The sequence below is a fragment of the Canis aureus genome, chromosome 14, assembly GCF_053574225.1.
Source record: "Canis aureus isolate CA01 chromosome 14, VMU_Caureus_v.1.0, whole genome shotgun sequence".
Classification (NCBI taxonomy): Eukaryota; Metazoa; Chordata; class Mammalia; order Carnivora; family Canidae; genus Canis; species Canis aureus.
This window is the reverse complement of record NC_135624.1, coordinates 3110979-3125270: the sequence shown is the minus strand read 5'-3', so window position 1 is coordinate 3125270 and position 14292 is coordinate 3110979. Positions and strand designations below refer to the sequence as shown.

Below are 14292 nucleotides of genomic sequence, written 5' to 3'. Positions count from 1 at the left end.
GTGATGATGGGAAGATGAAAATGTATAATGCTACTTTATGAAATGTTTCTGGATTGCAATAATCTGGAACGAGGTATCAGCAATGAGAAAGACAGGAAGGATGTATTTCTTGAACAATGTACACAGTGTTCCTTTTACTCAAACCTTCACTTTACTCAATATTGCCAACATTTCTTTAGTGAAAAAACAAAGCCTGAGACTTTTTGAGAATTCCAATATAAAAGAAAAAGAATGTTTGGACATACTCATTATGTGTCACATAAGAAGACTGACTGCTCATATGTTACCTTAGCAGTGAACAGTAGCTACTTGTTGAGGCCAGGGGAAACTTCTGCAAGGACAAGTCTACAATGTGAAGGTCAAAGAGAATGTAAGAACCCATGGCAGGGGGCGGTGCTTCCCAAGCCCAGGCAGTATTCTTGAGAGCTCCTGGCAGCACCACGTGCATTCACTTACTAAACACTGCAACAAGGAGAAAAAAAACTCTGCCTACTGTCTCTAAAAACCCAGAAACTTGGTTCAATGACCGTATTTCTTTCTTAACATTTCTGTAATATATATTTTTTAAGATTTTATTTATTTATTCAGAGAGACACAGAGAGAGAGGCAGATACATAGGCAGAGGGAGAAGCAGGCTCCATGCAGGGAGCCCGATGTGGGACTCGATCCTGGGTCTCCAGGATCATGCCCTGAGCCAAAGGCAGATGCTCAACCACTGAGCCACCCAGGCATCCCAATATTTCTGTACTTTTATTCAATTTCAAGAGAATTAAATATTTTGGATATTTCCCAAATAAACATGCAGTGACAAATCATGTCCATCATCTATTTGCAGGGCTAGATTAAGCATTGTCCCCTCTGTGGTCTTGGAGCAGACTGAAAATGATACACGTCCTGGTTTGGGATACTAGGGAACCTGTGTGGTGATAAACTTTATTAAACAGTAACTGTGAATTTAGGTTGTGAGAGCCACTAATTGGGGAAACTGATGTGAAATTACAACATATAGACTCATATTTATTTGATGAATAATCACCAAGTCTCTACATGCAAAGCATCAGCTTAGGGCTAGGAGGAAGATAAAACGTAGACTGTGCCTATGTTCTCAAGGAAACACGGTTCAGTTACGAGATAGATACGTAAGTAATTCAATACTAGACAAGGACACATTTCCCATAAGCTGGAAATAGATTTGTATGGTGCCTCTGTTTAGATCATTAGGATAATTAAGTTATTTTGCAATTTATAAAAGTACCACAGGGCAGAGATTGTTCTTTTTTTTTTTAAAAAAAAGATTTTATTTATTTATTCATGATAGACATAGAGAGAAAGAGGCAGAGACACAGGCAGAGGGAGAAGCAGGCTCCATGCCAGGAGCCCGATGCAGGACTCGATCTCAGGTCTCCAGGATCGTGCCCTGGGCCAAAGGCAGGTGCCAAACCGCTGAGCCACCCAGGGATCCCCAGAGATTGTTCTTTTTTTTTTTTTTATAAATTTATTTTTTATTGGTGTTCAATTTGCCAATATATAGAATAACACCCAGTGCTCATCCCATCAAGTGCCCATCACCCAGTCACCTCTACCCCCGCGCCCACCTCCCCTTCCACCACCCCTAGTTCGTTTCCCAGAGTTAGGAGTCTCAGAGATTGTTCTTATTCACAACCAAACCCTAATGCCTAGAACATGGCCTGGCACCTGGGAGACCTTTAATAAATATTTACTAAAAAAATGAAAGAATATGCATCTTCCCACCCATTTGTGCACTTTAAACCTCACAGTCATTGCACAGAATGTTTTCTTAACCATTATTGCTGGTTTTTAAATGAAGAAACCAAGGCTCTAACCACACAGCCAGGAGTAGCAGTGAGAGAAGCTAAATCTGACTCCACATCTCAAGGTAAAGCATTTCCAGTACAAAGGAAAATACCTACAAAGCTAATATGCCTTCGAGAGCACTAGGAGGTTCTAGCTTTTGAGCTCCTGGTAATGACAGAACTAGCTGGGTCAGACTAATCTTCCTACAGGTCAAAATGATAAAATCTGGAATAAGATACACACACAATTTGAAAGCATGGGAGAGGGACCAAAAACGGAAGAAATTAAAGAGTTTGCCTTTGAAAGACAAATTGCTGGGAGTAAGGGTTTGAGAGCTCATGACCTTTTGCCAGGGGGCTGCTGCCAACTGTACTTGCAGCAGGGGTGATTTGGGCAGGAGGGAACAACATTCGGGGCTGACCAAAAAGCCAGAAGGTTGGGTGGGAAGCCTCGACATGGTGTATTCGATCTGCCCAAATCAAGCACTAAACTAGACATATTCAGAGTTTCATGGAGAAAATGTAGACCCAAACGACTGCCAATGGATCATTTTCTTTTTACTCCTCTTCATCATATTACTTACCTGAAAGGACAATTCTCCCTAAATACAGCTTCTTCTTCTTCTTTGTTTTTTGTTTTTTTTTTTAAGATTTTTATTTATTTATTCATGAGAGACACAGAGAGACAGACAGACAGACACAGGCAGAGAGAGAAGCAGGCTCCATGCAGGAAGCCCAATGTGGGACTCAATCCCAGGACCCTGGGATCATGCCCTAAGCCAAAGGCAGACGCTCAACCACTGAGCCACTCAGGTGTCCCTAAATACAGCTTCTTCAAACTTACTGAGACTTGACTGTTTAAGAATTGGTTAACTGGGCAGCCCAGATGGCTCAGCGGTTTGGTGCTGCCTTCAGTCCAGGGTGTGATCCTGGAGACCTGTGATCGAGTCCCACATCAGGCTCCCTGCATGGAGCCTGCTTCTACCTCTGCCTGTGTCTCTGCCTCTCTCTCTCTCTGTGTGTCTCTATGAATAAATAAATAAAATCTTAAAAAAAAGAATTGGTTAATTTTATGTCAAAGTAAGACATAATAAATATGTTAAGAATTAAGTTCAAAGTCTAGTAACGATTTAGAAATTTTCTACTTCTTAGTTGCATATAAGCACAAATTATAGTGATGTTTTTATCATGAGGTTTGCAATGATGAAAAAGAAGAGGGAGTACTCAATTGTTGAGGGAGTCAGAAACAGGGCTCACGGGGTGTGAGTCACCAAATCAGGGGAGGTCAACTTGACATCCTATCAAAAGCCCTCCAGATATGCATACCCTGTAATTTTAAGAAATATGTCTTGAAGAAATACATACATAAGCATATGAAAGATGCATTAAAAAATTCATGTAGCACTATTAAGTGAAAAAGCAGGAACCATCTTGAAGTCTAACGATAAGTAATTTATTAAAAATTGATAAGTTCATAAACTAGATTGTTAGAGAACATTGTTCAGAATATATTACATTTTCAAAACAAATTACAGAAGAATGTGCACACAGACACTGTGATGCATGTTACAGTATATAAGACCTACTACCTAATGTATAGCATTAATGTATTCCCCTCCAAATGGATTTTGGAATAACCCTTGGTTGACCTGTGGAAGTGTGGTTACTGTTTCTCTCTCATATAGATAAGAGAAGAAACAGAACTGTTAGAAAATCAAAACCCAGTTCAAAAATCTAACGCAAGATAAAGAACTGACACAAGTTTGCTTACTTCCTTAGCATTATGAGTACATTCAATAATATTTAGCCATAAGTAAAATACTCATGCTTACCTTAAAAGTCAAGATAATGCTGATAAACAGAAGAATAATTAGGACCAAACAGGTAGGATTCACCGACATGATATCATCTCTGTAGGGAAAATTAGGAGGCTGCAAATAAAAAGTGCTTCATTAGCAAGGCTTATTATTCATTCCAGATTATATTCCTTAGGCATTAACCAGATGTACTTATTAAAAAACAATTAAAGCAGATAGTTCTTATTTAAGACCACTACAAACTTTCTCACCTACTACTACTAAAAAAAGAAAAAGTGACAAAGAGTGTTCATAATTCAGGCAGTAATAACTCGTGAAAAGAAAAATCAGAGAAAGATTCAAGAGACCTGAAAATGTAACTCTACCCTCCTTACTGTACAAAAAGTTAGAAGTCAGTATTCTCTCTACACCTGTGACACTTAGATTTTCTAAAAATTGTGGACCACTCTAAAGGGCTTGCACATGGCAAGGAGGGAAAACCTATTAAAATACCATCTTATTTATACAGAGGATTTTTGCTGATGCTACTTCTCCTCAAAAAGCAGAATCTTTACACTAGTAGGCATTTACAGCATTAAAAAAAAAAAAAGAAGGAAAGAAAGATCAAGTCCTACCATCTGACTAGATTGATTAACTACTAGGTCAAAGGAAATCTTTTTAAGGAGGATCAAAGCTGACTCCCATGGTTGGGTGTGGTGGGACTTCACCGTGAAGACCATGCACAGTGCCTTGGGAGCCCTCTACTTCGCCAGCTTGGGTCAGCATGTGTGGATGGCAGCCCAGGGTGCCACGTCCCCTCTTATCTCTTCCTTAGCATCCAATACCATGTGTTTGGATTCCACATTAGCAATATTTTGAGATATAACAAAGAGGTTCCAAATATTAAAGAAGAATATGAAAAAACCCAAGACTCATGCGCCCAGTTCCTCCTCCCCATGGTGAACATCACCCAGTGGTTTTTTAGCCTCCTTTCACTTTGGGCAAAATATTCAAGAAATAAAATCTGAGTCAGTCTTTGTGATCAGCTCCTGAAACCTGTCCCTACCCTTAGAGACTGGAAAGGTGTTTGTAGTGCTAATCTTAGAGGTAAGAATAAAATAACTTAGTGTTATTCATAAGACCAACATGAAATCATACTGTTTCTGTCTGATTAAAAAAAAAAAAAGATTAAAGTGGAAGTAGGTGACTCCTTTCACAAAGATCTTCACAATTCTTCCCCCAGAAACGTGGACATGGTTTCCATGTCCACTCAATACATATAAAACACACACACAACTTATTTTAACTGCATTTCACAAGACTCTGCATGAACAGAACAGGCATTAGAATGAAGTGGGTGCTCTCCTCCCACCTTCCAGATAACAGTCCCTCCAGACTCCTGTTAAGTCAGCTCATCAGCGAGGCTTCACTGTCTGTGGAGCTTTAGGAATCCACGCCTTGGACTCAGACTGATTTTTAAGTAGAACATACTGAAGACATTCACCTGTATTACTTGGTTTGTAATTAAAAATAAAAGAAGGTGGTGATTTTTTTTTACTGACATTATGCTTACTGTCAGCGTCACCAGTATTATTATTTTGCCACTGTTGGCTCTAGAGCAAATAAGTACAAAACGTTTAAACAAAGTCAAAGTGGTATTCTGAGGATTCTAAATGTTTGCCTGCATGTTGCATGCTTTCCGCTTCTTATAAGTCTCTGCACTAAACAGGATGGAGCAAACAACACACTCTTCAAGTAGTCGCAAGGCTGCCATATGGCTTGTCTGAGCATCTCCTAACGACCCTTTCCCTTTCCCAACCCCTCACTTGATAGCCTATGTCGAGGTCATGTTTCCTCCACCCTTCCAAGGTTGATTTTAGAAACCTGGCACTGGGTCAACCTTACAGAATTAAAACCCAAGTCCTTAAAGACAGAGGTAATTCTTTTTTTTTTTTTTAAGATTTTATTTATTTATTCAAAGAAACACACACACACACAGAGAGAGAGAGAGAGACAGGCAGAGGCATAGGCAGAGGGAGAAGCAGGCTCCATGCAGGGAGCCCGATGTGGGACTCGATCCAGGGTCCCTAGGATCAAACCCCAGGCTGCAGGTGGTGCTAAACCGCTGCGCCACCGGGGCTGCCCAAGACAGAGGTAATTCTATAAACTGCTTGTCACACAGAAACCCTCTCATGCAGAAACAGTCAAGCTATACAAGAAGAGAAAATATATATACAGTCAGCTCATGGGAAATACACTCAGCCTTTTCTTGACACTATCGGCTACCAAAACATGGACCTGTTTCTAAAACAAAGAGAAGCTGTTACTAACAGCTTAAGAATGACAACCATTGTATACATAAACCACATCTTCTTTATCCATTCATCTTTCGATGGACACCGAGGCTCCTTCCACAGTGTGGCTATTGTGGACATTGCTGCTAGAAACATCGGGGTGCAGGTGTCCCGGCGTTTCATTGCATCTGAATCTTTGGGGTAAATCCCCAACAGTGCAATTGCTGGGTCGTAGGGCAGGTCTATTTTTAACTCTTTGAGGAACCTCCACACAGTTTTCCAGAGTGGCTGCACCAGTTCACATTCCCACCAACAGTGTAAGAGGGTTCCCTTTTCTCCGCATCCTCTCCAACATTTGTGGTTTCCTGCCTTGTTAATTTGCCCCATTCTCACTGGTGTGAGGTGGGATCTCATTGTGGTTTTGATTTGTATTTCCCTGATGGCAAGTGATGCAGAGCATTTTCTCATATGCGTGTTGGCCATGTCTACGTCTTCCTCTGTGAGATTTCTCTTCATGTCTTTTGCCCATTTCATGATTGGATTGTTTGTTTCTTTGGTGTTGAGTTTAATAAGTTCTTTACAGATCTTGGAAACTAGCCCTTTATCTGATACGTCATTTGCAAATATCTTCTCCCATTCTGTTGGTTGTCTTAGTTTTGTTGACTGTATCCTTTGCTGTGCAAAAGCTTCTTATCTGGATGAAGTCCCAATAGTTCATTTTTGCTTTTGTTTCTTTTGCCTTCGTGGATGTATCTTGCAAGAAGTTACTGTGGCTGAGTTCAAAAAGGGTGTTGCCTGTGTTCTCCTCTAGGATTTTGATGGAATCTTGTCTCACATTTAGATCTTTCATCCGTCCCCAATAGCCAAACTGTGGAAGGAGCCTCGGTGTCCATCGAAAGATGAATGGATAAAGAAGATGTGGTTTATGTATACAATGGAATATTACTCAGCCATTAGAAATGACAAATACCCACCATTTGCTTCAACATGGATGGAACTGGAGGGTATTATGCTGAGTGAAGTAAGTCAATCGGAGAAAGACAAACATTGTATGTTCTCATTCATTTGGGGAATATAGATAATAGTGAAAGGGAATATAGGGGAAGGGAGAAGAAATGTGTGGGAAATATCAGAAAGGGAGACAGAACATAAAGACTCCTAACTCTGGGAAACGAACTAGGGGTGGTGGAAGGGGAGGAGGGAGGGAGGTGGGGGTGACTGGGTGATGGGCACTGAGGGGGGCACTTGACGGGATGAGCACTGGGTGTTATTCTGTATGTTGGTAAATTGAACACCAATAAAAAATAAATTTATTATTAAAAAGAAAAAAAAAGAATGACAACCATAACAGTGACAACTGAACTTACTCTCATGCTATGTCTGCTGAGTACTAGATATGTGATTTAGGCATGACTGCCATAGAATCACAAACTTCTGCTGCTATATTTCCTTCCCTCCTTCCATGCCTCCATCTCTCCCTTTTCTATGGAACTTCTTAGTCCCCATTGTCACATGGGTTTGCATCCAGAAAAACCCTGCTCCCACCCCCAAGCCCACAAACAATGCAAATCTCCAAAGAGTGAACATTCTCTCCCTTTCAAACATTCTAAGATTCTGGAGAAATTAAATTTTAAGGCACATTCACAGTTTTAAAAACAAAGGTGAAAAATGTAAAGAAACAGAAGTATTACACGCTCTACAAACTTCTGAATATCCAGTTACCCACATTTGTTCAGATGGTCACAAAGAACATTCAACAGAAAACTAGCCCCAAAAAGATGCAAGAGGAAGAAAGGGGTTCTATGGTGAAATAAGTTTGGAAACCATAGCATAGTACAGTTCCATTTTTTTCCATACAAACGGCAGAGGCAAAAAACTACCCTCTGCTAATAATTGAGCAAACTATGCTTTACAAAAATACAAATTAGTAACTAGCTTATAATTTATGTAGGTGTGTCTAACACAGTCATCACAGCTCTTGACTTATCTACCTCAGAAGGTTATGTTGTCCCAAAGCATTCTAAGAAACCAAAAAATCTTATCTTTAAACTGATATTCAAAAATCTCTAATCAGTAACTCAGATCCAAGTGGAAAAACCCACAAATTCATGTGTGTTTGTGTATGTTGAGTCTAGATCCCTGACTTGTAGATTATTACCCTCATGAAGGGAACAGTAATCAGAATGGCCACATACCAGCTGCCGAATATATTCCTGAATGGAGTTTGGATAGACAAGCACAGTGACAGCAACCAAGGTGTTGAGGGCGAAGTCAAAGATCTGGTAACAGAAGAATGGGATGATCCACGCTGCGCGTTGCTAAAGAGGAGAGAAAAGATGGTGTTAATGTGTTCAATATCATAAAATATTATTTTTTTGCAATTCAGACAAATCCTTTCTTAATCTGGAGGAAATTGGAGGACAAGAAATTCAATAAGCCAGGTCATGATGACAATTGGTAAGCCACACAGAGGGTCACTAAACAGCCTCAGTGAACATTTCTGAGACTATAGCAATGGTTTTCCACATAATAAGAGACTTATTTTTTTATTATTTCATTTATTTATTTGACAGAGAGAAGGAGAAAGAACACAAGCAGGGGGAGTGGCAGGCAGAGGAAGGGGAGAAGCAGGCCGCCCCTGAGCAGGGAGCCAGATGGGGGGCTCGATCATAACCTGAGCCGAAGGCAGATGCTTAACCAACTGAGCCACCCAGGCACTCCTTAATAAGAGATTTAAGCTCCCAAAGGTTCTTAGAGGAAACTGAGAATCATCACTTCTTCTTTCTTATAAAGTATAAAGGACCAAGGAAAAGGCTCAGCCTCTTCTTTCAAAGCCACTTACCTTGTATGCTCCATAAGTGGCCATGGCACATATTAGGATCATGAGAAGAGAAATTGCAATCGCAATGCACATGTCTGCCAAAAGGTTAGGAAAGAAAAAGAAAATCAGTAGTAGATCCACTGTTCTAACAATTTTCGTCTCTCTTCAAAGGCATTTTGTTTAGAAACCAATTATAAGCAAGAACTTTAGATTAAGTAAAACACCGGGAGCACTTTTGGAATTTGAGAAAATGATACTTAATGGATATAAAATGTCCAAAAGAAGTTCTCCCTAAGTCATATAAATATCTATAGATAACACACTGACTCGCATATAAGTTTATTTTGAAAATGGGAAAGAGAGGGATGCCTGGGTGGCTTAGCGGTTAAGCATCTGCCTTCAGCCCAGGGCCTAATGCTGGAGTCCCAGGATCAACTCCCACGTCGGGCTCCCTGCATGGAGCCTGCTTCTCTCTCTGCCTCTCTTTCCCTGTGTCTCTCATGAATAAATAAATAAAATATTAAAAAAAAAAAGAAAGAAAATGGGAGAGAGATATTAAAGAAAATGGGAGAGAGATATTGAGATGTTAAAAAAAAGTTTGGTCTTCTGAATCCACTGAATTAGATATATAATAAATTAGATATTTTTAAAATGTGAGTGTCTAACTTGTATTTTACAAATTCATGTGTGTTTTGTTTGTGCTCCTATTAAAACCCTCCTCTGGCTTCCCATTTCACTTAAAATAAAACCTCAATTTCTTATCATAGCCTTTACATCTGCAATTCTTCTAGAGCATGCCTACCTCCCCAATCTCATCTTGTACTTTTCTGGCTTCCTACAACCCAGTCATACCACTTGGTTTGCTAAGTACAAGGAGAATTTCCCATCATAGGGCCTTGCATTTGCAGTTCCCACTGACTGGAGACAACGTCACTCGCATTTTCACAGAAGTAAGCATTTTTATTTGTTTTTTTAAAGATTCTATTTATTTGTTTTTTGTTTTTTTTTGATTCTATTTATTTGAAGGGAAGAGAGAATGCGCATGAGTGGAAAGGTGAGGTGCGTGGCTGAGCAGGGAGCTGGATGGGGGGCTTGATCCTAGGACCTTGAAATCATGACTGGAGCCAAGGCCAATGCCCAAGCTCAAAAGAGTGAGCCAGCCAGGCGCCCCTAACTCCTTTTCGATCATTCAGGCCTCAGCCCAAACATCCACATCTCCAATAGCTCTTCTCTGAGTATTCTAGGTAATACAGCCCTTCCAATTCCTCCCACGTCAATGGCGTATTTTTCTTTATAGCACATATCACTACTATCTTACTTATATCTGTTGCGCTTTAGCTATCTCCCTCTGCTAGAGGACGCTTTCTGAGGAAAAGAACTCTATCGTGTTTACTACAACAACCCAACAACATATACAAGATGCCCACTACAGCAGCCACTAGCTACACGTGGGCACTGAGCACTTGCAATGTGCTCAATCTGAATTGAGATATGCTGTAACATTAAAATCTACTCCAGAATTCAGTACCAAAAATATGTAAAACAGCTCATTAATAGTTTTTATACTGATTGCATGCTAACATATATTGGATATACTAAGCTAAGTAAGATAAATTATTAAAGTTAATTTTACCCCTGACTACCTTTTTAAATGTGGCTTCTAGGAAATTTTAGATTGCATATGTGCTTGCACTCTATTCCTATTCAACAGTGCTGATCTAAAGCAATGCCTTTTATCACTGTTGGGACTAAATAAACGATTATTCAAGAGGTCATGTTACTAATATATCTTTAGAGATTCAGATTAGTACATGTGATTGGGGTTCTAGTGGGAGGTTCTCACTAGCTAAGAGAGCACAAAATTCCACAGAGTTAAGTATCTCTACAGTGCTGACACCGTCTGGGGCACTTCACAGACACTTCATTTAGTGCTCCTAACTCTGAGACAGATGTTGTTCCCACTGAGCAGACTGCAAAACTAGGCTTGGAGGTTATGTAACTTTCTGAGACAGTATTTGCATCACAAGGCTAAACCATGACTGCTCTGGGGATTTCAGATCTCTGGCTCTTTCTGCTAAGACTCTGCTGCTCCAACTTCAGCTTTGACTACTGACCAGCCTGTCACTTCGAAAGTGACAGGCTGGTTCCACTTCTAGAACCATCCTCTGTATCCTCAGCTTTAGAGAATGAGGACATTTTAAGTAGGAGGTTTACATAAAATGCAGATATATCAACAAAGACCATTTGCCATCTTAAGAAAAAAAAATGAAGGTTGCTAAGATTAATCTACAGATTCAGAGCAATCAATTCATAATGATGCTATGACTTTTATTAAAGAAGTGAAAATTTGATTCTCGGGATGCACTTCCGGCAACGGTGGTTCGAGTGGCCGAAGCAAGATGGGTCAAGGTCAGAGTGGTGGTCATGGCCCTGGAGGTGGCAAGAAGGATGACAGGACAAGAAAAAGAAATATGAAGCTCATGTACCAACTAGAGTGGGGAAAAAGAAGAAAACAAAGGGACCAGATGCTGCGAGCAAGCTCCCACTGGTGACACCTCACACTCAATGCCAGTTAAAATTATTGAAGTTAGAGATAATTAAAGACTATCTTCTTATGGAGGAAGAATTCATTAGAAATCAGGAACAAATGAAGGCTTTAGAAGAAAAGCAAGAGGAAAAATCTAAGGTGGATGATCTGAGGGGGACCCCAATGTCAGTAGGAACCTTGGAAGAGATCATTGATGACAATCATGCCATCGTGTCTACATCTGTGGGCTCAGAACGCTACATCAGCATTCTCTCCTTTGTAGACAAAGATCTGCTGGAACCAGGCTGTGCCGTCCTGCTCAACCACAAGGTGCATGCTGTCATAGGGGTGCTCATGGATGACACGGATCCCTTGGTCACAGTCATGAAGGTAGACAAGGACCCCCAGGAAACCTATGCTGATATTGGGGGATTGGACAACCAAATCCAGGAAATTAAGGAATCCATGGAGCTTCCTCTCACTCATCCTGAATATTATAAAGAGATGGGTATAAAGCCCCCAAAGGGGGTCATTCTCTAGGTCCACCTGACACAGGTAAAACTTTATTAGCCAAAGCAGTAGCAAACCAAACCTCAGCCACTTTCTTGAGAGTGGTTGGCTCTGAACTTATTCAGAAGTACCTAGGCAACAGGCCCAAACTTGTTCGGGAATTGTTTCGAGTTGCGAAAGAACATGTACTATCCATCGTATTTATTGATGAAATTGATCCCATTGGAACAAAATGATACAACTCCAATTCCGGTGGGGAGAGGGAAATTCAACAAACGATGTTGGAACTGTTGAACCAGTTGGATGGATTTGATTCAATGGGTGATGTGAAGGTCATTATGGCCACAAACCGGATAGAAACCTTGGATCCAGCACTTATCAGACCAGGCCGCATTGACAGGAAGATTGAGCTCCCCCTGCCTGACGAAAAGACTAAGAAGCGTATCTTTCAGATCCACACAAGCAGGATGACGCGGGCCGATGATGTGACCCTGGACGACTTGATCATGGCTAAGGATGACCTCTCTGGTGCCAACATCAAGGCCATCTGTACAGAGGCTAGTCTGATGGCCTTGAGAGAGTGTCGGATGAAAGTAACAAATGAAGACCTCAAGAAATCTAAAGAAAATATTCTTTGTAAAAAACAAGAGGGCACCCCCAAGGGACTGTATCTCTAGCAGACCAGAGCTACCTTCAAAGAGATGGTTGGGCATGTCCTGACCCCTCCGAGGGATGAGATGGGAAGCCCCCGGAGGAAACCATGTTCCAGTTGATCTTTCTTAGCAAAACCTCCCATGTACCTTTTTGCATGTGATGTATAGGACACCCCTTGGGCTGCCTTCATCTGTGGGTCACATGCAGTGCTCTGTCCCCAATAAAGCGTGCTCCCTCTCTAAAAAAAAAAAAAAAAAAAAAAGAAAAATTTTCTCAAAAAAGTAAAAAAAAAAAAATCACTTGGGGGTGATAAAAAATATCATGATTTCTTTCAGGATAAATACATATGTTGCTATTTATAATTTTTAAAAATTTTATATTTATTCATGAGACACACAGAGAGAGAGGCAGAGACACAGGCAGAGGGAGAATCAAGGAGCCCAATGTGGGACTCAATCCCAGGACCCGGGACCATGACCTGAGCCGAAGGCAGATGCTCCACCCTCAGCCATCCAGGTGTTCCTGTTGTTTATATTAATGCTAAATTAACTTACCTTTTACCTCTTGTGAGGAAAAGAGGTACCTACAAGAGAAGTTCACTTATGCCTCATAGTATTCTTGCAGGATCAGTGAGAAGAATAAACTTGAATGCATTTTCCATGCAAAACAAAGGCCAAGAGACTTAGCTCTTTAGACACAAAAGGAAAGTCTACTCAGAGGCACATATATAAGTACACATGGATGCATTCTCATGCCATCATTTGCATACGAAGCAATGAGGGTTATCAGGTTCTTTGTTCCTACAGAAAGCAATGACCACAGTGGAATGCCCATTGTCTGCTTTGATTTTCCCCATTTATATGAGTGCTTTCTTTCCTCAATTAACTGGGTACTGTGTTACTTCATTTAATCCTTATGACAACCTTAGAATGAATCCTTAACCTAAGAGTTAAGTACTATGACTAACCCCATTTTAGATAAGAAAAAGATAACTAAGACAAGGCAGGTAGCTCGTCCAAGACTGTCCACCTGGTAAATGGTAGATGGGATATTCTTCCCAAGAAGTCTAACCCAGAGTCAATACTCTGAGCCAGTATGCTACCCCACTGGGAAGGAGGAAGATCACATGCAGTAATGCAGGTCAAAGTGCTGAGAAAACCACACAGCCTCCCTAAAAAGTACTGGAGATCAGTAGGTACTTGCTATGTGCAAAACCTATTAGAATTGATAGTAATCTCAGGCAAAAGTTTATTATTTTCTTGTCAAATCAGACAGTTTCCAAATTCTGTACAAGCATATTTTATAATGAGAAAAAAATTAATTTAATGGAACCAGGCCATTTATAGGATATTCTTTACTTCACAGGTCTTAAAAGAGACAGATAGGTAGACAGACAAACTCAAAGCTGTATTTTAAATTTTTAAATATTAATATAACCTATGAAAATTAATATTACCTGCATATCCTATTCTGAAGTAAAAAGAAACTCCAGGACTAAATCTCACATAATCATAAACAATGTTTAAATGTACATCTTTCTCAAAGAGAAATTTAAAAGGCACAAATAAAAGTCATGAAATATCCTATTACCATTCACAATGATATACTATTTACCATTAAAAAAAAGTTGATTTGAGATGAGAAAATTTTTAAAATTCTGTTTGTACAAATCTTACACCAACCATACTGACCAGACTGAGTATATGACAAGCATGTGAACTTGATTCTACTTAGGTAGAATCAAAGTGTAAATCAAATGAAAACACAGAGCAGGTAAGATAAAGCATGCTTACATGAATTCTTTCCTAGCAAACCAGAGCACATGCTGACTCCTCTGAAATAATGTGTAGTACACCACAGTGAACATAAGCTACTC

The 14292-nt window shown here is 40.1% G+C and overlaps 1 protein-coding gene and 1 pseudogene across 13 annotated transcripts in view; one reads left to right on the top strand and one right to left on the bottom strand.

Moving 5' to 3' along the window:
- Positions 1-14292, bottom strand: part of LAPTM4B (lysosomal protein transmembrane 4 beta) — a 91606-nt gene that overhangs the window by 33476 nt on the left and 43838 nt on the right. For 11 of the 13 annotated variants that reach the window (XR_013351395.1, XR_013351396.1, XM_077846677.1 and 8 more), the window contains 3 exons: positions 8747-8820; positions 8100-8222; positions 3647-3745 (listed from right to left, as the gene is read on the bottom strand). Coding sequence is in view for 11 of the 13 variants with exons in the window: in XM_077846677.1 (XP_077702803.1) it covers positions 3647-3745; positions 8100-8222; positions 8747-8820 (296 nt within the window). In the remaining 2 variants the exon portion in view is untranslated. The remainder of the gene's footprint in view (positions 1-3646; positions 3746-8099; positions 8223-8746; positions 8821-14292) is intronic. The other 2 variants (XM_077846681.1, XM_077846676.1) reach the window with 1 other exon arrangement.
- On the top strand, positions 11124-12498 carry LOC144283051 (26S proteasome regulatory subunit 4 pseudogene; annotated as a pseudogene).